The sequence below is a fragment of the Callorhinchus milii genome, unplaced genomic scaffold (genome assembly GCF_018977255.1).
Source record: "Callorhinchus milii isolate IMCB2004 unplaced genomic scaffold, IMCB_Cmil_1.0 Scaffold3, whole genome shotgun sequence".
Taxonomy (NCBI): domain Eukaryota; kingdom Metazoa; phylum Chordata; class Chondrichthyes; order Chimaeriformes; family Callorhinchidae; genus Callorhinchus; species Callorhinchus milii.
The window spans coordinates 17,705,721-17,732,900 of NW_024704744.1; the positions used below are offsets into that span (position 1 = coordinate 17,705,721).

Genomic DNA, 27,180 nt, shown 5'->3' on the forward strand with positions numbered 1-27,180 from the left:
TCCTGAAACCAACCCGACACCTTTGCTGCTGCTTTTCCTCCAGCTGCAGTAACTGAAATTGGGATAAACAAAAATATTCTGCTTGGCAAATATTGAAAGGAGATCGTTTTACAGAGGAAGTTTGTACATCATGTTCTGTTCAGACTTACAAAATTATTTGTGTGTGTACATATTATATATATATTCTATTTACATATATACTGTATATATACTATATTTACATATATATATTAAACATACCACACACAGATACAGAAATATAATTCCATAATTTAAATACTTAACTAAAGTGTCCTGAATGTTGTAGGGAAAAGGGGAAAGAAACGAGTTCTGCCCACAGTAGAAAGCCCTAGTGCAATGAGTTTTAATGACAGGCAGGTCATTAAACTAGACCTGCTGAACAGTACATACTTTATCCAAATTGCCCAGGGAATATTTTGATATAGATTATGCAAAAACCATGCCGTGCATACATTTTCTGAAAAGTTATTACCATACACTTTACAATAATTAGTTAGTCAAGAGATCCAATAGCTAATTAAGGTCATGCTTTAAATGTTCAGACATTAATATCCAGTGGAGATTACATGTATAATCAGAGTGGAAAAATTAACTTACACATAGAAAAGCCAAACTTTACATCCCAACTCACTATAAAATAGTTACAGGCAATTACACAACTCAGTTTCAATTGCTTAGTAGAGGAACCCATATAACAAATGTTATTATTTACAGTGCTAAAGTTAAATTGTGATCTACAAGCATCTTAAATTACTCTAAAACAGCAGTCGTCAATGAAGCATGGCAATTCTCACTGTCAAACACATTTTTCCACACTGATGTGAGCCAGTTTGATGGCTATTGCAAACATGTTTTTTAAAAAGCGAATGGGACACATTAAGAAAAGTTAACCCGAGTTACAAAGTATTGAGGTAGGAAGCATTGTTTAAAAACATGCATTATTTAATTAAGTCTGAGGGGTAAGGGTATGCAAGGAACTAAAGAGTGCTATCAGTACCTTCACAGTCAAATTTTAACTAATTCCGCTCTGATTTAAATCAACTGTGACCTAGTTTATGAATTATGATAATCTGGGAAGATGCATTATATTTGGGTGCTTGGAAAACTCACAGCAAATTCAAAACATCTGGAACAAGATCATAACATGTACTCCTGATAAGTGATAACCCATTATTTAAAAATGTGCTGAAATTCTAATTGTTATAGAATGCACAACCCATCGCTGATTTAAAATACATACACCCTATCTAATCAATTGAAGAAAAAATGCTGCTTTAAAAGAGAAGATTCCCATTACTTTTCTCTTTACTCTCCTCAATTTTATTCTATATAGAAGATACAATTTATCCTCCAGTATTTCATCCAAGTGGTCATTCTTCTTGTTTGAGACTTTATAGTTATTCAACCATAGGAGAATATCACAGCCCTTGGCCTCAACTGGCACTCCAACATGAACATCCCCATAAGGATGTCAGGATAACAACCAGGAGTGGTTGCCCTGACTGATATTATCTTTCCTAACACAATGTATTTCTGTTGTGACTTTGCTGAGCTCAGCACACATATTGAACCTTCTTTATTCTCGAGTGCTCAAAGGAGCTTTCCCATCAAGTTTACTTTCATATGACCTGGTGATTTTAGAAAACAATCACAAGTCCCAAATTATCCAACTTATTAGTCTATGTTGTCCTATCAATGTCCTTGGGCAAAGTTTTCAGCAATTTTATGAAGCAAACCCAAATAGGGAAAGGGATTTAAGGAAGACAGCTCCTGCAAACACCCATACCATTTTAGTTCCTTTCATACCCCTGGTCAGCTGCTATTCTACAGGCACATGCACAGTGGTATTAAGGTAGAAGCCGAGCAAGAGACTATCCTCACTTTCAAAGTCAAGAAAAAAATTTGGCCCTTGATCAAACTCTGTGCAAGTGAGAACTTTTAGAAGATTCCCCATTTGGTTCCTGAAAGAGAAGAAAGGGAAGAGAAAGATGCACTATGTGGTGAATATTAAAAGATTTATGAGGGGAAAGCTGTGATCAAGTTTGCTTTGTTGGGAGAAGTGAAAGATTTCCAGAAGTACTTTGTCCCTCAACCACATTCTGTGTGAAGGTTTGATTTTAAACAGCTGTGTTGTTGGATTTAGTGTCCATTGCTGCCCGACAGTGTAACTTACTTTCAAAATCCAGGAAAAAATGTGGATAGTTTTCAATCTCCCTGGTTAGGACCTTAAGTAGGTTACCCATCCCAGCAAACCTGATCAAAATGGAACACAAAGTTTTAAAACAACGTTAAATACAGGTAATGCAGAATATTTAACAGGTGCAGTTCTAAGTTATGTTTAAACAAAATTAAAATAATATAGGTAGTTAAAATATTCATTCTTAAATTCCATTCTTACAACCTATTTTGCGATACCAGTTTCCATTAAGCACAGGCCTACAATGTATCGCCACAGCCAACAGCAGTTTCTGCATTCTTCTGTAACTTAATGTTAAAGTACAAATAAATCAGAACCAGCAAACAAGTGGAACCAGATGCACCTCTTAAAATATTGTAGTAAGATGGGGCTCTCTGTAGGTTACTGGTCCCACAGCAGGTTAGAGAACAAATCAAACCTGGTGGCCCAAAGAATTTGTCGCTAGTATTTTTTCTTTTATGAAAATCCAATATCTGCAAATGCTGCACATTATCCATAATGAAACCAACAGTGCCGCTTTGAGCTGCTCATAAAGAAGAAGGAACTTTGAACCGAGATTGGTCGAGATCCACGTTGAGGTTTTCATTTAGCTTCAGAATTTTCCCCTCCAAAAAATAATCGACTATATTTTTTATATAAAGGCTTTCCTTCACAAAGCTAAGAGGCCATAAAGCTGACGTGGCCACCTGCTAAAGCCACCTTGTGACCAGATGCATGGATTCTCAGATTCCACTTCTGCTCTGTGAGTAAGGACCAAACACAAAACATGCTTTCATTGACTCCTCTATCCCTGATAAATGACTCATTGAATTTCCACATTTAAAATATAGGCTTATTTCCCTGTTGCTCTAATATGGCCTACAGAGACATCCATTTTAAATGATGAGCAGATGAACTGCTGAGCAGGACAAAATTTGTCCAAAGGGATGGAAGAACGCATTTACACCACTACACATTTCGTAGTTCAAGCCCGCTAACATCAGGACTAGTAGAAACTCTCCATTTTGTTCACTGTGAATCAATGCCACCAGAAACTATAGCGAACTCAAGTCCACTCTAAATGAACAGAAACCACAACACAATTTACATAGCACCTTTCATGTCGGGAGACATGCCGAGGCTCAAACTACCTGCAAAAGGGAGTCAAATCATCCAACTCCCGTTGAACAATTCAATTGTGACTATCAACAAAGAACCAAGGGTATTCCAAATAAAATCAGATAATTTTAAAACATAGGCTATTAGTTACCTGGTGCTATTGTTATCCATTTATTGCAAACTCATCAGCTGAAATGTTAACTAATGGGTGATATTTGTAAATAAGAAGGAAACAAAAATGTATTCAGAATACTTGTATGTACATCTAGTGCAATGCCATCATTTACTTCAGTAAGCGAGTCTGCTAAAATAGAGTAATAATCCTTGCATTTGATATAGCGCTTTATCACATCTTCGAGATGTCTCAAAGCGCTTCACAGAATATACTATAAAATGAATTGACTGTATACTTTGTGGGCGAAATGTGGCAGGTAATTGCGTACAGCAATGTCCCACAAACAGTCATGGATTGAGTGACCAATTTATTATTATTATTTTTTTTGAAGAAATTATTACCCCCGGAAAAGTGATCCTGCAATCAATTAACAACCTACTTACTGCAAGGTAAACAGAGGCGTGTGGAGTAAGGAAACTTGCCCAACATTTCATCCTGCCGGGAATAGAACCCAGGTCTCTTTCTTGCGAGGCAAGTACTTTAACCACTGAGCTAGAGGACTCCAGTAGTGCAGGTGGGCATGTCAGCTTCATGGCCTCATGGCTTTGTGAGAGAAAGTGAGAACTTAGTGATTATTTTCAGGAGGAAAAATTCAGAAGCAAACTGAAAACCTCAACGTGGATCTGGACCAATCTCGGTTCAAAGTTCCTTCTCCTTTAAGACCTGCTCGAGATGGCAGTGTTAAGTTTCATTGTGGAGTAAACACAAAGAAAACTTTGCATGCATAAACAAATTCCAATCTCAGGAGAGTGTACTTCAACTGATGTTGCATCTCTGTTTTCTATACGTCCTTGGTGACCAATAGTTCAACGAAGGCCTACCAATGTAGGTTTTTCAGAGGAGGCTGTTCCAGAGTTAAAACTTCTCCCAAGACTGACGATGCCTCTTTAAACAACAATTTCAAGAATTGAGAACAAACCTTGGAATTAACTAACATCTGGTACGCACATGAAGACTGAAAACTCATCTACAAAATTCCACACTGTTTGTTGAAAAAACCTTCCTCTGCAGGACAATCGAGATGCTTAACAGAACCTTCCAGAGTCTTGTGTCTCTTTATGTCCTCCCACATGGACAAAAACAACTGTATTGCTAATGATGGCTGCAGGAAGGGAAGGTCAATTTTTTTAATTTTGTACTTGTGTGGTGCTAACCATTTTAATGCTGCAAAAATAATCAATTGCAGCCCAAGAGCTGAACACTCCAACTCACCCTAATAACAGGAGTCCTGAAGCTTGTTAATGCCCATTCGGACCAGTGGAAATGCAAATTAATTGAATGCTCAGTAAATGTTTTTTTTCCATAAAGCACATTATGTTAGCATCCCCATTTCTCTGATAGGCATGCAACTAACAACTATTTATGCATGAGCCCAACAGTGAGGGTTTAATTTAATCCTTAATCCTTGCATTTGATATAGCGCTTTTCACGTCAGGAGGATGTCCCAAAGCGCTTCACAGAACACACTATAAAGTGAATTGACAGGTTATTTGCATATGCGTCCAAAGTAGATTTGAAATCTCATGATCTGAGATGCATGATGACTTGCAAGATGTAAAGCTAACTGGAAATAGCAGGACTGGGACTTCACCAAATCAAGGTCACACATAATGATCTTCAAATGAACACATTCATCGGTGGCAGTGAGTTGAGACTAATTGGAAGAACAGTCAGTGTCTGCCCTCCTGTCAGCAGAGAAAACAGTGCTTCTCTTAGCATATTCAACCATCTTAGTTCTACAACTTCCAACAACAGTAACAACCAGATACTTAATTTGTTTCTTTTTGGAATAGTTAATTCAACACAGCAGAAACTGTTTTTGCTAGTGTTTATACACGGTGGGAGAATTTATTGTGCTCGAGGCTTGTGGATTGAAACATTGCTATAACTCTTAGTCCATGTTACTCACAGTCCATGTCAAACAGTCAGTTTGTCTCTGTTTTGCCTCATTTACATAGGGACTGTCCTTGGAACCTAATCAACTGAAAACATTTTAATAATAATAATCCTTGCATTTGATATAGCGCTTTTCACGTCGGGAGGACGTCCCAAAGCGCTTCACAGAACACACTGTAAAGTGAATTGACTGTATATTTGTGGGCGAACGCGGCAGCCAATTGCGCACAGCAATGTCCCACAAACAGTCATAGATTGAAAATGACCAATTTATTATTGTTTTTGGTTTTGGAGGGATTATTATTAGGCTCTGTGTGGAGTAAGGAAACTTGCCCAAGGTTTCGCCCTCTGCCTGGAATTGAACTCAGATCTCTCACTTACAAAGCGAGTGCTCTAACCACTGAGCTACAGGACTCCTAATTTGGGTTATTTGACTGTGGAGAAGCACCACAACTGAGGCTAATCCTGACCTCACTCAAAATCCTCACATAAAGCACTTTCGAGATGGGAGTCACTGGATAGTGATTAAAATTAGGAAAACCCTGGTTGATTTTCCATTTCATAGTTCACCAACACAGAGGCCTCTTGTAGCATACCCACACAAGCCCCGGCTAAAGCCAGTTAGCTTGGGTATTGAAAACAAGACCTTCCTATGTGTATACAGCTGAGCCCCATTATTATACTGCAGTTGTGATCCATAAAATTTGGCTATTAATAAAAAGACTGAATAGAATATTACAAACGAACAGATAGCATCCCATTTCCTTAAGCAGCAATAATCATATTTCCTGCTGGACTGAGCTGAACCTTAATAGAAAGAACAAAATAAATCGAATATCTTCAATAAAAAACACAACAAACATATTAAAAACGCAGGAGTAGCAAAAGGGTGAGGGCAGACTAGACAGCATGCTTGAGTAATAATAATAAAGCCTAGACGGTGAACAAATATGATGATTGATCTGGTAATTGCATCGAATTTATAAAGAATAACACTACAGAAGTCATAATTTTATCCAGACATAAATGATAAATCATGAGCAAAACAGCTCAATTCTCAAAGCTGCAGACAACAGGGACACTCCGCCAACCAAAGGTTAGCCAGTCCCAGAGTTCTTGACACTCTTCCAACAGTTATTCTTTGTGTCGTCAGGACCAGTTTCAATCCAGCTCTGTCCAGAACATACTCCATTTGCTTATCCCTGGTAGCTCAATCAATTGAGACAAAAAGGCTTGGAGTTTGAATCCCAATGGATTTATTGTGGCCTTTCAAGGTCAATAAAATTTGAATGTTATCTAAAAATATCCTATCAACCTAGTGTCAACCTGGCTCAATTGACAGCACTCCTCAAAGGTTGTGGGTTCCAGCCCTACCCCCAGTCTCTGAGCTCAGTCTAGAGCTGGGGCAGCACTACATTTTAGAAGTAATAATAATAATCCTTGCATTTGATATAGCTCCTTATCACGTCTTCGAGACATCTCAAAATGCTTCACAAGATATATTTAAAGTAAATTGACCTGTATTTTGTAGGCGAAATGCAGTCTTTGGATAAGATATTAAACCAAAGTCCCATCTGCCTGTTCAGGGAGACATTAAAAAGGGGGTTCTCCTGATATCCTGGCCAACAATCCCTGAATGAAATTGGTCATTTACTTCTGGCCGTTTGTGTCACATTGCTGCGTGCAAATCTCCTGCTAGGAGATCCTCCTCATCCTCACCTACAAGGCCATTCACGGCCTTGCTCCCTCTTACCTCTCCGACCTACTATCCCCCTACCTACCTGCCCGTACCCTCCGTTCCTTTGGCTCCGGTCTGCTCCACACCCCCGCCCCAACCGCCCTACCATCGGTGGTCGGGCCTTCAGCCTCTCAGCCCCGAGGCTCTGGAACTCCATCCCCCAGTGCCTTCGCCGCCTCCTCCCTTTCCTCCTTCAAGACCGGTCTCAAGACCTTTCTCTTTGACCGTGTCTTCAGCTCCCCTCTCGACTCTCTACTCCCTCCTCGCTCTCTCCCTTCCCTCCCCTCACCCTGACCATTTCCCCCCTGCTCGGGTCCTGACCCAACTGTACAGCGCCTTGGGACGTCCTCCCGACGTGAAAGGCGCTCAATAAATGGAATCTTGTTGTTGTAGGTTCATCTACAAAGTACACTTTACTGTACGTCCTGTGAAGCGTTTTGAGATGTCCTCCCAATGTGAAAGGCACTATATCAAATGCAAGGATTATTATTAATAATGATAATGGGAAGGGGGCAGTAAAATGGATCTCCACAGAGCTAAACACCTGGCAAAGCCAGGCAGCTCTGCAGGAAACCAAGGGAGATGTCTTCAATTCTGCCAGTCAAAACCCAAAAGGCCTGAGCTGGACAAGTACCATAACTAACAGACATTTGTAAATACATCTTAAATGTGAAATAAATGTCTCAAAGCATGCAACAGGTTAAAATTAACTGAATGTTGTTAGACAGCAGCTAAATCCTATGAAGACTATTGAAATGAACAGCCAATTAATTTGAATTTGGGTTCAAAATTTCAATGAGAAATAGAATGTAACGAGGGAAAGTCTCCACATTTGTTTGAAATAGTAAAACAAAGGCAATATTGTCCACGTGAATCAAACGGAAGATGGTACATAAATTAATAAAACAATCAAAGAATGAGATAATAATCTGGAAAGAAATAAAAATGCTATGACATAATATTAGAATGTTATGTAGGCGAGGATTGTTTTGGATATTTAGGCATTTAACTGCATCTGAAAGTGCGATTCACATAAATTATGCTTAAACAACTAATCCTGTGTTAAATATACACAGTTTTTCTGTTCGAAGGTCTGGAGATGTCTGAGGTTTAACAGCATGATTTTATTGGAATGCAGCACTATACAAATATATTTTATTCCTCTATTTTAATCTGGATCACCACTAACCTACAGTACTTTCAAAGTGCTTTATTAACCCAGAATTCAGAACTTATCTTGCAGAAGATAGATTAGTTTACTCCTGTGGAATGAGGCCATAATAAGTTCAACTGAGCAGTTAAAGAAACGCTTGTTTGTTCAAACATAGGTAGGGCTGCGGTGTTTACAGCTAAATTAGAGAGAGAAGACTCTGTCTTAGGGCAAGTGAGTTTGGTGCAGTCAGAGGACAGAAGCTGGGAGTTTATAGAGCGTGTCTTCGTGGTTTTAAAGTTTACATAGCAGAGGGCAGCTGTCTCGTTCTTAAGACTAAAGGCTGTAACAGTTGTTAAAACCCTCCTTTTAAATTCTATTCACTGTTTAAGCACACTTTATTGAGCATTATACAGTGGCCCAGCTGATAAAGAACAGCAATGCTGCACCATTAGTGGAGAGGACAGCTTGTGTGACTGGAGCTCTCATGGTTAACATTCAAAATAATGCAGAATTATACAAACAACAACTTGCGTTTATAAAGAGCTCTTCGTGTAGGATAGCGGCTTGGAGCGTTTTACAGTGACGGACACACACAGAGATGGGAAGGCTATATCCAACACAAATAATAAATCAGCATGGATTAAACATTTAATAGAGAACTGTCTCTACTGACAAGACAAACCCAACAGTTCAAATGTTTAAGTGTAGAAATATAAACCACAAATGCGTACCTTGCAGCAGAATAAATGAAGTACAAAATGAGGGCAGTACAAACAGTACTTGAATAGATCTGGGATTTTTCCTATGCACTTTTTCAATGATTACTAAATCAAATTATCAGTTTAAAATTACAGACAGCAAAGTGAAGGGCAGTATAGGAGAGACATCAAGAAGCATTTATTTACTTCGAGGGAAATCAGCAGCTGGAACAAATGTCCAGGAAGAATGGTTGAAACTATAATACTGGAGTCATTTAAGAAATTGCTTGATGTTGTAATGGGTTGATATTGTGGAATGATAAGATCAAATAAGTTGAAAGGTCTTCTTCATCCAAACCTTTCATACATTCTTGTAGCTTTTTTTGTGATGGGATACGACACTGTGAATGGGCTGAGGATTATAAAGGCCACTTGGGTGTTTCTTCACTGACCAATTTGACAAGAGTTTCCAACGACATTGGGCACAATCCAGTACCAGAAAATAAATCATGAATGTAATTTTCAAACAACTGTGCATGTGTAAGCTCATAAAATAGGTGAATCCCACACATCGGGATCCCAGTGGATCTCACATTCTACTTACTAATACCAGTGAACTCACATAAGTTGTCTAGTTATAAGTCTAATAATCGCTTAAGTCATACACACACCTAAGTCCCATTCATTTTCCTATTNAAAAACTTATTTCTTTGCACTAGTCGGATTTTACAGGTCGGATAAACAGCTAAGTCGTAACGATTTCTTGATCCCAAATACTGTAAATCCTAATGGAAATTATCTCCGAACTCATATCACCATAACCGTATTTACTGGCTGTGTTGACAAAGTAATGCATATGATTGAAACATGATAGTGTGGTAAATATCAATACTTAAAATAATTCAGTTACAATGTAAATAGTTCTTTATAAGAGTTTATGCGATTCATTGTGCATGTTTTCTGCACATAAGGAGATGTACATTGTACAAATGTATTTGTAATGTTAGTCACATAAAATTTGATTCATGCATAACACGTATTTCAGGTAAGTCGTATTGAACGTTATGGTGCCAACTCGTACGACTTATGCGAGTTTACCTGTATACAAGCAGCACAAGAGAAATCCAGTAAACACTATCTATTCAGAGGAGAGCATCCTTCAAATCAGACTTTAAAGTTCTGCCTCGCTTTTCTGGTGTTTCAGGTGAATGTCAAATGACATTTGGAGAAAAGCAGGGCACAGGAATATATTCCTCTCATCCGAAAACCGCCCAAAAAACAGATAATGGTCATTTATCTCATTGCTGTTTATCAGACTTTGCTGATGTAGATTAGCTGCTGTAACTAATGACTTTCAAGTAATGCACTGTCAAGTCTTTTGAAATGTTCTAACAAGATAAGAAGCTATATCAATTACTATTGTTACTTATTAGCAAAATAAATATTTTACAGCCCACAGCTGGTTTGCCAAGGATTAACTACCAGACAAGTTGATTCCACCAGAGCTCCTTTCAAAGTCTCTGGCTATGATGCAATTCCCCCTCTGAATTCCTATGTGGGAAAATCATTCTTTTGGTGCTTATATTTAGAGGATTTATTTCGTTTTAGATCCAGTCCATTCTACATTCACATGGACAATGTACTCGATTTAGATGTTTTAGCAAATTCAAACTGACAAAAGTAAGAAATGTCAGGGCCAATTAGATTGCTCCAGGCAAGTGCAAGCTGTTGTGGATGTTGCTGCACAAGTGCAAAGCAGGAAGTGACGCATACATTGAGAAAAATCAAATCAACAATTTTAGGTTTACTTGATGGGAAGTTCCAAACTGGCCGCTATGCCCGGCAACTCTATCTTTGAGCAGACGCTGGCCTCTCAACAGTCCTGAGATAATTCAAGATACTTGTACTTTTAAATGATACAAACTAGATATGATGCAATGGTTGAGAATTTTGTAAGTGCTGGAGTGAAACGCAGAAGCCAATGAGAGGATTTCTAATCACCTTTCTTGAACTTGAACTGATGCAGAACACAACTTAACCAGTAGCTCTGAAGTACAGCCTGAGAAAGACTGGTGCATATCCTGCTGTGTGTAACCTGGATTTGTTGCTGTACTTGTCTTTTGTAGATGACCTCAACACAAGTGGCCTCCCCAATATGTGAAACACTGAGCAGAACAACAGAACGATAGAGCATAAGTTCAGGGCTGCAAATGGCAGACATCAAGAAGTATTTCCTTATCCGAAAGATAAACAACAATAATGGGTTAACTGGAAAGGCCGTTGAGGCTAAAACACTGGACTCATTTAAGAAATAGCTTGATTCTGTAATGGAAATATGGCAGAGTGGATATTCTGGAAGGATGAGATGGGCCAAAAGGCCTTTTTCATCTAAGCCTCTCTTGTGGTTTTGTCATGTGAACAGTAAAGTAATGGATGGAGGTAAGAGTGTAAAGTGCCTTTCATTAAAAGTTAATGTAGCAATTCCCCCAAAGTGGGTCACAGCTCTTGCTATGTTGCTGATGTTAAAAATTCTGTCTAGTAATGGGATTAAGATGCCCCTTACAAGAACAGAAAAAGCAGTATGCTGAACGTGTGGAACAACAAGTCAAGATTCAGAGTCCTACAGTACATTCCACTCAACCAAAAGGAAAATATTTGCTGTCCATTCATTATCCTCGCTTTTTCTAAAGGCATACTCGAGCTCCGCATAAGGATTATGAAATATTTGGTTTGCAACATTCCCACTTTGGGTTCTAAATTCTCTTTGGCAGCCAAAGAGAATGACTTCTTAAAATTCCACAATTTATTTAGTGCCAATATTTTGTTTTACTGTAGTTCGGCTCTATGTTTGTGAGACAGGATGGATTCCACTGAGTCAGTTTGCCTGGGGATATCTAACCACATTGCAGGATTAAGATGAATGAAATAAAGCTGCATAGTGTGTTTGACCTGCCTTTTGAGGATTACAGTATTCTGATTCAGCTCCAACACACTGACGACTGTGTGTGGCCATTCCATAGCCTTAGCAGCAAAGCTTCATATAAAAACACTGAATAATAGGAAGCAGAAATGACTTCAAGTGTTATGACTGACAGTGTTATGAACTCAACTTCCATTGCTGCCATTTCAGCAGGCAAAAAGAAAAAAATATTTTGAGGCAAATTCATATTTTCAAATTTTGAGTTTCATATTTTATCATCATTTCGAGATGAGTTACATAAGAGGCGGAACTGAACCTTAAGTTAATTTTCTATTTTATCATTAAGCCTAAAATGCATCAAACTAAAGAAGAAACAAACAGGAAGAAAGTTGAAAAGAACACTGAAGCAATAATTTAGAATCAGTATTGTTCAATCCCCTGAGAGGAGCACCAACTTTATTCTGGTTACACTAAATGGTAAATTCTTTGGAATACTGTTTGGAGGACATCTCAAAGCATTTCACAGGATATACTGCAAAGTGAAGTGACAAATGCGACAGCCAACTTGCGCACAACAATGTCCCACAAACAGTCATGAAGTGAATGTGTTTTTAATATTATTCGGGGGATTCTCCAAGTGCAGGACACTTGGGAGAAACTCCCTTCTCTCTTCAAATATTGCGTGGGATCTTCAACATCTACCTAAATAGGCAGACGGGACCTCAGTGTAATATCTCATCCAAAGGACAGAAACTCCAACAATGCAGCACACCACAGCATTGAATTATGTGATTACTGTTGAATCATGCTAAGACAGAGGCACTGGGGAGAGATAATGGTTCCCGCCATAATAAAACTCATAGAAGATTATATTTTTAAACACCAAAAACCTGATGCACAATAACAAAGTTTTCATTGCTGGGAATGCAGTGCTCCAGTAAGCTGAGGAAATAACCAAATGGCTAGCAGCCATATGCATTCCTCCACCTTAAATACCAGGATTGAAGCTATCATTAATCATTAAAGAACAGGCCATGTCAAAGCCGAGTTAGTATTTTCATAACTGAACACCCTAGGTTACAAAAGTCACATTATTACAAACGACGGCTTTTCAATGGAAATACAGGAAGTTAAATAAATACATGAAAGGGAACATTGCGCAGTGTTTTTGAAGCACAGCAAGATTTCTCAGTGGGCTGCCTCTGAAACAGTACACACAAACCCATAAACTGAAAGTATTCAGCTATTAACTGTTTCAGCAAAATTACATTTTGCCAAGTTGTTCAGTTAAAATGTAGTCAAACACTGCCACCTGCAGGACATCATGAAATAGTCATAACGATGACTATCTGATTACCCGGGTCCCCAAGCATTGCATTTTAAAGGAATTCTGTACTTTGGAAGGTGAAAAACCATTTGATAGCAGTGCCTCTATTGGGAATTTCTTTTTACAATTAATTACAGATCCACCTGGGAAATCTCAAATAAATGAATGACGTAGCATTACAGTGCATATACCACCAATGATGACTAAATTAACTATACGAATATAATCCCCAATGGTTCAGTTGGCAAAGTTATTAGACTACTGTAAAACCTTGTCATACAGAGTGGGAAGGGAACAAGTTTGAATCTCCTCTTTGGCTCCTGTCAGCATCTCTATACCTCAGGCACTGGCAGCAACTCCCTTCATGAATGCACTCTACACCTCACAGAGCCAATACGGTTCGTTCATCCCCCACATCCATGCCATGACCGGCTCTGTCATTCCCCACTTCCGCAACATTGCCCGGCTCTGCCACTGCCTCTCACCGCAGGCCGCCAAGACCCTCATCCACGCATTCATTATATCCAGGGTTGACTACGCAAATTTCCTGCTTGTCGGCTTCCCCAAATTCTCCCTCCACAGCCTGCAGATCATTCAGAACTCTGCAGCCCGTGTCCTCTCCCGTAACAGGCTCCACAACCCTATCAACCCCATCCTCGCCCGGCTCCACCGGCTCCCTGTCACTCAGAGGATACAGTTCAAGATCCTGGTCCGCACCTTCAAAGCCCTCCACGGCCTTCCTCCTCCCTATCTCTGTAACCTCCTAACCTGTCTGCTGCTGCCACTCAGCGGGCTCCGGCTTGTTTCATGTCCCCCGACTTGCTTTCCTCACCATTGGTGGGTGGGCTTTCAGCCTCTCTGCCTCCATCCTCTGGAACCCCATCCCACAGTCCCTCTGACTCATTCCCTCCCTTATCTCCTCAAGACCCGTCTCAAGACATTACTCTTCGACCGTACCTTCGGTCACCCTCCTACCCCATCGTTACCGCCCTCCACCCCTCCTGATCCCAACTACCAACTCGGGTGCGGAATCCTGACTGTCCAGCGCTTTGGGACATCCCGCTGACATGAAAGGCTCTATATAAATGTAATTTGTTGTTTTGTGCTATAGCAGCTAATCTCAGCCATGTAGGAGTAAGAATACAGGTGTAGGGGTGGAAAGATCAGCCAAGAGTTTTTTGTTCCAATTATCATTTGATCCTTTACTAGAAAGTGCAACACATACATGAATATTGGGTGAGAATGATGTCAGGCCACTCAGTTGGTTTGAAAGACTAGATAAATCTGCCCCTTATCTATTGCAGTAAGTGGATAGCCACAAGGCTTCTAACCCATCACTATAGCTATATAGTGGGTTGCTTGGTACAGAAGATCCTTGTTTTAGTGCAGTGGTTGGACCCCAAAAACCCAATCTGCACTATAATGAGGCCTGCTAAACAAATTCATTATGCATAAAAGCAGTCAGCCTGGTAAGCTGGAAGTGAGACAGCAGTTGTGGCAAAAGAAAAATAACAGATTTGCAGGTCATCAAGTTACTGCTGTCCCTCTGAGGTGCTACATCACATGAAGGGCACTGTATAAATCCAAGTTGTTGTTGTTGTTGCTGTCACGTGCAAAGCGGGAAGTAAAGTTGGCAAGTTAGTTATTTAAGTGCGAAGGATAGCGCACACAAAGGACATGAGCAAGTGTGCATCTGTACAGTGAATGGAGTCCACTGTGCAACCCCGTTATAACCAAATGTCCGCTGTAAAGAAGCACATTTTAATAGGACTGCATCGTGCTAATTAAAGATCATTTGGCCCCAGTTTTGGTAGGTTGCAAACTATAATAATAATCCTTGCATTTGGTATAGCGCTTTTCATGTCTTCTAGATGTCTCAAAGCGCTTCACAGAATATACTGTAAAGTGAATTGACTATATTTGTGGGCGAATCTTGGCAGCCAATTCCACGCAACAGTGTCCCACAAACAGTCGTGGATTGAAGTGACCAGTACTCTAACCACTGACTACAGGATTCCTATGTCACATCTATCATAAGATTTGGTGGAAAAACAGGTTTCTGCATGGAAAAAGAGACTCTAAATATAAAAAAAACTTTGCTAACTGAAGCTTAAAACGTCAAGAAGCCAGAATAAGGAAAGTAGGCGACCATTTCAGAGTTGCCACAAAATAATCAACAAACTCAGACCAATTTGAACCAGCAGCAGCTCCAAGTTAGCTAGTGTGATGCCCCAATAACAATTTGTACAATTATAAATTGTACAGGCATAATGAGCCGACTGGCCTCCTTCTGTGCTATAATGTTCTATGTATTATTCTATGAATTATACAATTTACATTTATATAGCACCTTTCACATCAGGAGGATGTTTCAAAGCACTTAATATCTTATACCTATTTATATTTTGAAAGGGCATCAACCTCACGTTCTGCACGCTCACCGTCAAAAAAAATCTATTAGTGCCTGGCAAAACACAAACCATTATGTGGAGAACGTCAGTTGTTCTGAAATTGCATTTGATCAATCCACAACCAAAATGTGCCAACAGTCAAACAGCACCTTCTGCATATAAAATTATTCTTTACACTGCCTCCCCCCAAACAAGGGTACCAGCTGCACTTAACATTTTTACACAGTGACATGGTCAACAATTTACATCAGAATTAGTTTTACAATTTATGTAGACCTGCCTTTGATGGAGACCGATCAGATTAATCAAAAATTGAATGGCACAGAGCTGATTGAATTAACTATATTTAATATGATCTTCAATGACTCAGTTGGTAATGCAGTCACCCTGCATGAAAATAAACCACACAGGCCAAGATTTTAGCTTTGATCCCAGATCTCTGTGCAATTCAGTGACTGAAATCGAAGCTGAAACCTTAGTATGACTTAATAGTAAGGGAGATATAATTAGCCTGGCGTAACTCCAGATTAGAGAGGGGGAAACAACCTTAGAACAATTCTACATTGCAATACCTTTGCTATGCCCTAGGAAAACAAGGTTTCTGCATTCAACAACAACAAATCAACAACAAAATTACATTTATAGAGTGCCTTTCACATCGGGAGGACTTCCCAAAGTGTTGAACTGTCAGTTGTCGGGGCCCGAGCATGAGGGAGGGGTGGTGTTGGGGAAGGCGGAGAGGTGGGAGGGAAACCAAACGCACGATCGAAGAGAAGGGTCTTGAGACCGGCCTTGAAGGAGGCAAGGGAGGAAGTGAGGCAAAGGGACCGTGGGATGGAGTTCCAGAGTGTGGGGGCAGAGAGGCTGAAACCCCGGCCACTGATGGTAGGGTGGGTCGGGTGGGAAACATGGAGCAGGCTGGAGCCCGATGAACGGAGGGAGCGGGCAGGTTGGTACGGAATCAGCAGGCCAGAAAGGTAGGAGGGGGCAACGCTATGGATGGCCTTGAAAGTGAGGACGAGGATCTTGAACTCCTTCATCTGGGGGACGGGGAGCCAGTGGAGTCGGACGAGGGTGGGAATGATGGGGTCGCGGAACCTGGTGATTGAGAGTACACGAGCTGCAGAGTTTTGGATGAGCTGCAGCTTGTGAAGGGAAGAGTTGGGAAGGCCGATGAGGAGGGAGTTTTCGTAATTACATTACATTTGGATAGCGCCTTTCACATTGGGAGGATGTCTCAAGGCGCTGGACAGTCAGGGATTTGGACCCAAGCAGGTCCAAATGTTCATTGGAATGGGCACTCTGAATGCCCACAAGAAAGTGACTTCCCTAGATCTTCAGGAAAGCTGTTAAGTGACAACTGTATCATTTTCTTGATAGGCTCATTCATCTAACCAAACAATGAGCTGAGGTCCCTTACATATGAATACAATTAGGCATGGGTTGCATTGCCAGTGTTAGAAATGCTAGTGAGAGCAAGTCACTGCTGGGTTGCAGATGCAGTGGCCAAGGCAGTTTTCTTTCTGGTCCTTTGGTATCCTCTTGAATAACAATCTTCTGAATCTGGGCATTAAGCCTCCTTGGAAACAAAAGGAGTTCTGTATGCACTTGAAAGGCATAATTAATTGAATTAGCTGTGGAGTTTTATGAGCTAGGTCTGGAATAGTTGTTCCTCTTTGTTGGTGTTTTTTGAACCTCCAAAAGTGGTTCTACCTTATCACCGAAATTAGTATTTCCCGCTGAATGGGAATTTTGATTGTAGATCAATAGGGAAACCTGAAAATCTAGGCCAAGCATTCCTGTGCAGCAGTATAGCTTTGTAGATCACAAGTTTGTTTTGGATAAAGAAGACCCTTTGGCCACCTGATCTCATCCTACCAGAACTCCCACCATCACAGCATCAAGCTGCACTTTAAATAAGTCCAGGTCTCAACCACCCCTCCTAGCAACCTGTTCCAGTCATTAATTACCCTCCGAGGAAAGAAAAATATCCCGATATCTGTCCTGAAATTGCCCTTTACAACTCTAAACCTAGGTCCTTTTGTTTCATTGTTTTGGTGCACCCTAATGTATTGATTTGAGTTAACTTTTTCAATCCCATTTAAAATTTTATACACCTTGATGAGGAGTCATGAGTTCTCTCAAGACTGAACAGATACTTACGTCGAGAAGATTATAATTGGCTACTGTAGTAAAGATTTCTGGATAACCTCACCAGACCGAGATGTATTGCTGACAAGTACAGGCTTTGGACAACAGCAGTACTAACTCAAGCAACTTATTATCCCAGTTATTGGATTCTTCTACAACAACTTGCATTTATATAGCGACCCTCACACAGGGTAGCATCCCAGGATGCTTGACAATGGCGGAGGATGACTCCGAGCCAGGGGAAGGGGGAGGTGACCGTAGACACAGTCAAAAAGGAAGGTCTTCAGGCGTGAACTGAAGATGCAGAAAGAAGGGGCAAGTCAGAGGGATAGAGGAAGAGTGTTCCAGAGTTTCGGGGCGTAGTAGCTCAAAGCATAGCCGCCAATGATGGAATGGAAGGAATGAGAGACATGCAGAAGGCTGGAGCCAGTCGAGCGGAGGCAGCAGGTTGTGGGGATGCAGCTGGAAGATGTAGGGACATAAAGGGATTTGAAAACGAGTGTGAGGATCTTCAAATCGATCTGTTCAGCCATTGGGAGCCAGGGGAGCCTAGCTAAAACTGGTCTAATGGGGGTATGGAGTTTAGTGTGGGTGAGTATGCATACAACAGAGTTTCAGATCAGTTGGATCCTGTGCATGGTGGAGCTGGGGAGACTGGCGAAGGGGGGATTTGAAAAGTCGAGTCGGAAGATGGTGAATGAATGGACGAGTGTTTCGGCTGAGTCTGGGGTAAGGTGCGGTCAGAGGCGGGTAATGTGGAGGAGGTGGAGAAAGGCAGTCCTGGTCAGGGACCAGATGTGGGGAAGGAAAGGCAGCTGTGGGTCGAACCTGATGTCTAGGTTGTGCACTGGTTCGGTAAGTCTGAGGGATAGGTCGGGAAGGTTGAGGAGGTCAGAGCTGCAGGATAGAAAACATTGACGGGAGTCAATAAGTATTGCTTCCATTTTGTCAACATTTAGTTGTAGAAAAATTTCGCTCATGCAGGTCCTAATATCCGCTAGATAAGCCGAGAGAACATCTGCGGACCTGGAGTTGAGGCTGGAGGAGGAGAAATAGATTTGTGTGTCATCTACATAAATGCGAACGTTTACCCCACGTCTGCGGATGACATCGCCAAGAGAGAGAATATAGATGAGGAAGAGGAGGGGGCCAAGGATGGAGCCCTGAGGTAGACCGGCCGGGGGTGGGAGGAGAAACTATTTGAGGAGATAAAGTGAAGGCGGTTTGTGAAGTAGGACTCGAACCAGGGTAGTGCGGAAGGAGAGGTGGTAGACAAGGAGGCAGAGGAAGCCCTGGTCACAGAGAGAGAGGACGTAGTTTGCGACCTCGACAAGTGCCGTCTCTGTGCTGTGGGTAGGGAGGAATCCAGACTGTTGGGGCTCAAGAAGACAGTGGAGGGAGAGATGAGAGCAAAGCTGGTTAGCAACAACGCGTTCCAGAGCTTTGGCAAGGAAGGGCAGGTTGGAAATGGGATGGTAAATTGTGAGGGTGGAGGGGTTTTTTGAGGAGGGGAGTGATGACAGTGGTTTTAAGGGGGACAGGTACAGAACCCGTGGAGTCTGGTTGATTGTGTCGTCCAGCAGTGAGGAGAGAAGGGGGAGTTGGATGACAAGCAACTTTGTCTGAGTATGGGAAACCAACAGGGAAGACTGCAACAGGTTTGGTAAGAGTTTGTGAAGTCTGACTGAAACAAATATCACATTGGAAGATTCACACAAATGGAGCTGTTGGGAGAGAGGTGCAACATCTGGAAAAGCATCAGATTTGGATTAATCCACCAAATTTAAGACAGCATCTCTGCCAAATGGTTAAAAATCTCAAGAACATAAGTCCCATTTGGAAGGTGATGAAGGAATTAAGTATGAGGTTTGAGATTCTTGTCTCTCGTCAAGGACATCTTCACAAAGAAAGACAGATGTTGACAAGAACCCATTAGCTCCAGCTGACATATTCCAGATCAACCCCATTTAAGTTTCAATGCCTCTGATACAGAAACACAGCTTTGAATGCTGGAGCTAAATATTACTTAGCATAATACTACTGATAAGTAATTAGGTTTAAAAACATGTTGTGGCACTGCAAGAGATATCCTAGTCAACTGCATTGGTTATCTTGAAAATAATAGATAATGCATGGTAACTTCATGCTTTTTTTCCCCTGAATGTACTACCTTCAACAGTGGGTAGATTCTACATTGTGCTCAGTGTTTCTGATTAGAACGGTATGTGAAGCAAGAACTCGGAGAAAAGTGCTGGATCTCGCCTGCTGCTATATCACAGAAGGAGTGACGAATTAGCCAGGATGCAGAGAAGAAAAGGTCAACTCATTCATATGGAGAGGCCCACCACAATTGTCTTAAGTGTAACAGAAACCTATAATAGAAGTAAACAGATATTTGCTAAGTAAATAGAAATTATGCCATATGGGAAATATTTAAACAAGACAAAGAGAACAAAACAGAGTAACTCAATGCAATTAGGTGCAACTCGGTCAATCGCTGCTTCCTCCATAGTGGTCTCACCATTCCATATATAATCCCACCCTTTCAACGAAGTCATACCCATTCCATCGCTTTCTGACGATACTCAGCTTGCCCAACATTCAGCCACACAGAATGTTTAGTTATGCAACATGGATAATGCACAACAAACCACTCCTCATTGTTTCAGTGTAGTCACTCCGCCCTTCCTGCTCATACCCAGCGCTCTTGCAGCATCTTTCCAAAGCATCCCAGCCTCTCTTTCTGGGCCCAGCTATCAGCAGTTTTAAGTTGTCAGATGTTAAGTTGTCAGATGTTAAGGTGTCAGATGAACACTGGCATCACACACTTTTCTTTTCATACTTTATCACAATTTTGCTCCCTATAATAATCCTTAAAATTGGGGGTTTTATATCAAGAGGCATCTTAAAGTGTTTCACAAGATAAAGTGCAGTGACTGTGTAGTTTGTAGTCGAATGCAGCCGCCAATTTGTCCGCAACAATGTTCCAAAATTCCACAATCCACCAAAAACATGTATAGTATTAATCCTTATATTTGATACATCACCTTACACAAAAGGAAGACACATCAAAGCACTTCACAGGACTTACTGTGTAGTGGCTACGTACTATAGACGAACGTGGCAGCCAATTTGTGCAAAACAATGTCCCATAAACAGCCATAAAGTGAGTGACTAATATTATTTGCTGGATTATTGGCCAGAACATCGAGAAAAACCACCCTCTCTTTCGAAATAGTGCTGTGGGATCTTTAACATCCACCTGAACTCGCTGTGGTTGTAGTTTTTTTAAAAAGGAAATTTGCTCTATTACCAAATTCCAATTTTTAGCTTGATTTCTTTAAAATACACTCTGAAAGCAACATGTGGACTGATTCATTAGATGAGCCTTTTAATTTTTTGAAGTCTCAATTAGCTTGCAAGCACGATGTTTCAAGTTGTGCATCTCTGGATGTGCAATAGTTTTGATATAGAAGCACATTGGCTTGGTTGCAGTAAATAACGCACAGGGATTGAGTCAGACAGTTCACAGCAATTTACAAGAGACAAGAATGTTTAACGTTTAAAAGTTATGTAAATGTAGCAAAGCAGCAGTGATGGTGATGAATCACTACAGCAGGAAGACATCTGTACTGATTAGCAGACCCAATGTGAGTTGTGAGATCTGAGACAGGCAGAGCGAAAGCGTGATTTTTTTTGCAGCATGGTGAGAGAAAAAGAATGCAAAAGAGAATGGAAAATTTAGATCAACTTTAGTTTTGTGCTCAACAGATCAATTTGTTCAAAATATAAAAAACTGGAATGAGAGTACACCATTTGACTTACCAAATCAAATCTTCCACACACCATGCACGCATCTATTTTTTCTGGACTCTCATAGGAGAAAAATTGTTTTAATATAGACCTTCATTACTTCTATATGTCTAAGTTCTTTACAGTAGTTATTGTCAAGGGCATTATTTTTGTAGGCAAACACAGTGTTATTTTGCACTCAGCAAAACGTGAATGAACAATTGATCAGATCCCATCACTCTTTTTGAAAAAAAGGGAGTTTTTCCCAATATTCCGACCAGTGAACTGGTAGAAACTCCCTTGTTTTCAAATAGAGTGATGGGATTTTTAAAGGCCGCCTGCACAACAGGCAGAGGAAGCTTTCTCCATAGTTCCTCCTTCTCCAATACAATCAGTAACATTGACATTTAAAGCTATTTTGAGCATGGAAAATTGTTAATAATAAGCAGATGCACATCAAATATTATTAAATATAAGAGTCTCAAGTAGTCACACATTAGAATGCTGCAGTCCCCCAACTAACCTCATTCTTAGTTAATCAATTTCAGCATTACATAAAAAAGAAAGTGGTTTGTGAGATTCTGCATATTTATAATGGAAAGCAGATGAACGTCCTAAAATGTACAATGACGCAACGTGTATTGTTCCACGAGTGGGAGAGGTGAGAAGAGACCAGGTGTTGGAAGAGATAAAGTAGCTAAATAATCTGTTTTGTAACCCAGTAAACTGGGAGCGAATGTTCTAACTTGCAAGCTTCCAAAAGGAAAGAGATTTTCGAAGCAATAAGGAAGCAAACGTGATACAATAGCAGGGTGCCAAATGAAAGTGCAAGCCAGTTTCAAGTAACTCCTTCTCCAGTGCTGACTTTCATGATTCCTGCAATACGATAGCTGCATCATTGATCAGATTCATCGTAGGGCTTACAGAAGATGTTGACGAGATAGAAATGGCTGATCAAGAACTATAATAATAAATAATAATAATCCCTGCATTTGACAAAGCGGGTTTCACATCTTCTAGACATCTAAGCGCTTCACAGAATATACTCTAAAGTGAATTGACTGTACAGTCGGAGACACAATTTTTTCTTAAATTTAATTGTTCCGCAGCACAGTTGTTGCCAAGGAGACAGCTCACAGTAACAGAATAATATCACACACATCTCCATACCCTGATCTGCTCAACAAGAGTTTCACTGTAATGTGCAGTTAAAAATAACCTGATAATACTGCAGGTTTGGTCATGAACAAAAAAAGTACCTTTTGGTTTTGTAATATAAAACTGAGAATAATTTTCAGAAAATTTCCATCAATGGGCAACATCATAATTTTGTATTAACCAATCTCATATTAAAGCAATAAAAATGACTCCGACTGTGTATAGGGAATAATCCATTCTTGAAATTCACAGGATGCTCCAAAACTTGTTGATCCGTAATTCTGTACATTAAGAATTCGAACTCCTTGATTACATTCAGTACTCTAACTTACTTTGAGCACTGCATTAGCCTTTTATCTAACTGCAGTAGCAAATATTAGCTGGTTCTTATTCTTCATACCATATAATACAGAATACTTATTACAACCATTATGTTAGGAAGATGGAAATATATAAGACCAGAAAAAGAGCACTGTAATCCACCCTTTTGTTCCTGCAATATTATTTCCAATAATATTTAATCACTTCTTTCACAAAAAATAGCAATTGATACTTCTGCAAACAATCACATTTTGTTATGCTTCATTACTTGTGTTTCTTAAAAAAAGTTAATCAACTTTTATCAACTTAATTCAACTGATGTTTTCAAACGTTGCTTCTGTCCACTTTACAAATTACCACTGTACACAGAAAAGACCAGGAGGCACCACAAATCATCCTCTTTTCAATCCGATGCAGCTCTTTGAACAACTAATCTTTCTTTTTTCTTTGTCAATTCTGAAACCACTTTAAAAATGTCCCGCCTCCAGTACGCTGGATGCGTACTGCACTTCCAGTATTCTCTGGATCGATGGTACACCATTATATACTGGTCCAACTGAAGCTCGCAGGCGCAGAAACCAATAAAGACTAACAATGCTGGGCTTTAACAGGCCAACCCTCTGCAAAGCAGTAATTTTTGTCCAATACCTCAAAGGCTGCTTCAACAAAGCATGGGAAAATGGCCAACTTCTGGGTCTTCAGCAGCACTTCCTGCACATAGATATGAGCAACAACTTCTACCAGAAATCAACATTTCTTTTGGCACAGGATGCCAGCTTGTCAGGGCCAGAAGGCCTAGATCTGTCTTAACCTTAGATCTAAAAGCAAACCTACACTCAACCACGTACACTCTGAACCAAAGTGTTTGGAATATAAAAGGAAAGAAGTTTTGCTACTGATATTTCGCTTAAAACTTTGATACAACCTCATTTTAAATATTGTGTTCAGTTTGTGCACCCAATCTTAGGAAGGGTAATAATAATAATTCTTGCATTTGATATTGCGCTTTTCACGTCTTCTAGATGTCTCAAAACACTTCACAAAAGAGTTGGGTGTCATCCGCATACATGTGGAAGTGAACCCCATGTCTGTGGATGATGTCACCACAGGGGGAGCATATAGAGGGTGAAGAGGAGGGGACCGAGGACAGAGCCCTGAGGGACACTGCACGAGACAGTGCGGGGGTTGGAGGAAAAGCCATTCGTGGAAACAAAGTGAAGACGGTGGGAGAGGTACGACCTAAACCACTCAGGGACAGGGCCTTGAAGGTTGAGGTGGGAGGACAAGCGGTGGAGGAGGATAGCGAGGTCGACCATATCGAATGCTGCCGATAGGTCGAGGAAGACGAGGAGGCAGAGGGACCCCTGGTCACAAATGGTCAGGATGTCTATGGGCAGCACGGAAACCCGACTGAAGGGGTTCGAATAATGAATGGGTGGAGAGGAAAGCTTGCAGCTGGGAGGCGACAACTCGTTCCAGGACCTTGGACAGGAAGGGAAGGTTGGAGATGGGCCGGTAGCTTGATAGGTGTGACGCATCAAGGGAGGGTTTTTTCAAGGTGGGAGTGATGGTGGCAGTTTTTAAGTGAATGGGAACAGAGCCAGAGGAGAGGGACAGGTTGACGATGCCTGTGATATGTGGGGCAAAGAGGTGGAACTGGGAGATAAGGAGTGGAGTGGGGATGGGGTCAAGGGAGCAGGTGGTGGGTTTCAGGGATAGGATGAGTTTGGTGACAGAGGGTGGAGAAACGGGTACGAAAGTGTGTAGGGGAGGATGGGTAGGAGTCGGAGTGTAGGAGGGAGGGGGTGGGAGGTGGGTGGATGTTGGAGGGGAAGTGACCGCGGAGCGAATTCCCTTGATTTTGGATTCAAGGAAATCCAGCATCTCCTCGAATTGAAGGTTGGAGGAGATGACCTGCGCGGGATGGTGGGGGATGTGGTAGAAAACAGTAGCCTGGGGTTGTTCTTCGCCTCCAGGATTATCCTGGAGTAGAAGGATGACTTGGCCGAGGCTAGGGTGGAGCGGTAGATTTTGAGGAGGTCCAGCCAGATTTGTCGGTGGACCGTTAGGCCAGATTTGACGCAGGTGCGTTCAGCGGCCCGGCAGCATCAGCATCTAAGGTTGTACACTCCACCTCACCAAGCCAGTGAGGAACCTGGGCTTCTTGTTCAATCCTTAACTGTCCTTTCTCCCCCATATCCGTGCCATGATCTGCTCTGTCTTCCTTCACCTCCGCAACATTGCCCAATTCTGCCACTGCCTCACCGCTCAGGCTGCCAAAACCCTCATACACCCATTCGTCACCTCGAGGCTCGACCACAGAAACCTTCCTTGTTGGCCCCCCCCAAGCCTTCCTTCCACAAACTGCAGATCATCCAGAACTCTACAACTCGTGTCCTCTACCACACCAGGCTCCGTGACACCATCACCCCCACCCTTGCCCAGCTCCACTGGCTCCCTATCCTCAGAGGATAGAATTCAAAATCCTCGTCCTCACTTACAAGTCCCTCCATGCCTTGCCCCCTCCTACATCTCTGACCTGCTGACCCCCCCTTATCAATCTGTCTGCTCCCTCCGCTCAGCAGGCTCTGGCCTGCTCCTGGTCTCCTGCCCAACCCACCCTACCATCAGCGGCCAGGCTTTCAGCCTCTGCCCCCACTCTTTGGAACTCCATCCCACAATCCTTTCACCTTGCTCCGTTTCTTGCCTCCTTCAACGCACGGCTCAAACCCTCCTTTTAGACCGTGCCTTCAGCTGCCCTCCTATCCCCCCTCATCCCATCCCTGCCCCCCACCCACACTTAGGTCCTAATCCCCGACTGTTCAGCGCCTTGGGATGTCCTCCCAATGTGAAAAGCGCTTTATAAATGTAACTTTGTTATTGTGTGGTCCTAGCTGGACAAGCAGTGGGAAAGCTTGCCAAACAGTGCTATCAATGGCAAGCTATGCGGTTGAGCTGGTTAGATTCCAGAAATACCCAACGCACACTCTGGGGTCTTGAATCGTTGGCTCCTACCAACCTGTGCTTAATACTCTACGGAAGAAGGATGTATCCCTCCAGGGAGAGAGTGTGCACGTTTCATTCAAACAATCTATCTCTGGAACTTCCATGTGTAAGTGGGATGCATGGAATTTGCAGTTTGGTTTTGATATTCTTAAGCATGGTGATGGGCTTCTATCACATGCTTCCATCAGATGCCCATAATGCTCTGCAAGAGCAATGTTACATCTGCATGAAATTATTATCAAACTCCTTTCTGGAAAATGTTCTAATCTCTGTCTTTAAATTTGAGTCATGTTTGTTTAAATGATGAACTGTAATGACGACATCTCTGCATCAGATGAGTAAGTTCTAATTCTTGTACTTCTAATTAGTTATCGGCATTTTCGAACAGAACAGGAGGATGAAGAACTGCTGTTCTTCAAACAAGGTTTGGAGAATCCCCTTCATGTATGTAAAGCCATTTTATCCATGATTCCTTCACATATTATTTTAAGTCAAAATCCATGTTTGTTTAAAGTACTTGTTTAAAAAAAACCACATGTTTTCAGTCCACTTGCATCAGTTGAATCAGAAAACCAATGTATTTGAGAACTTGATGCATAGACTTGGGAGAAGAAAACAGAGGATATATACAAATTTTTAGATATATATACACACAATTTATTTTGTATAACTATTAATTACTTTTGCATAATAAAATTTATTATATTAATTATAAAATATGTAATGTCTACAATATTTAAATATTTAATATATAAAGAGAATAAGGAGTAGAGACTTGTGTGTAATATAACTACAAGAACAGACTAGATGGGCTGAAAAGCTGTTGCCAAGCTGTAAAATTCTATGTAATTCAACGTAAATCAGTCATTTCACCCTTACAAATTTCACTGCTGAATTGACCACCAGAGGCCAGTACAGATGCAGATGCCCATAATGGGCAAGTTTGATACCTTAGCATTTGCTTTTAGAAACCGAGATAGTAATTTATATATTGTAGCTAGAATTATATAATCAGAGGAATTTTTCTTCCATAAATGGGCCAGTTGTAAAGCTTTAATGGAATGTAAAGCAAGGAGTGCCATTATTGCTAAGTGTGGAACAGCTGTTGAGAGGGTGGA

The 27,180-nt window shown here is 41.1% G+C and overlaps 1 protein-coding gene across 7 annotated transcripts in view; it reads right to left on the reverse strand.

Annotated features, from left to right (window-relative positions):
* The window catches only part of cyria (CYFIP related Rac1 interactor A), a 117,314-nt gene that overhangs the window by 17,994 nt on the left and 72,140 nt on the right, over positions 1 to 27,180 (reverse strand). For 6 of the 7 annotated variants that reach the window (XM_042333094.1, XM_042333093.1, XM_007897060.2 and 3 more), the window contains one exon: positions 2,195 to 2,274. In XM_042333094.1, coding sequence (XP_042189028.1) covers positions 2,195 to 2,264 — 70 coding nt within the window. In that variant the 5' untranslated portion in view covers positions 2,265 to 2,274. Of the gene's footprint in view, positions 1 to 1,902; positions 1,983 to 2,194; positions 2,275 to 27,180 lie in introns of those variants that run through there. The other variant, XM_007897057.2, reaches the window with a different exon arrangement.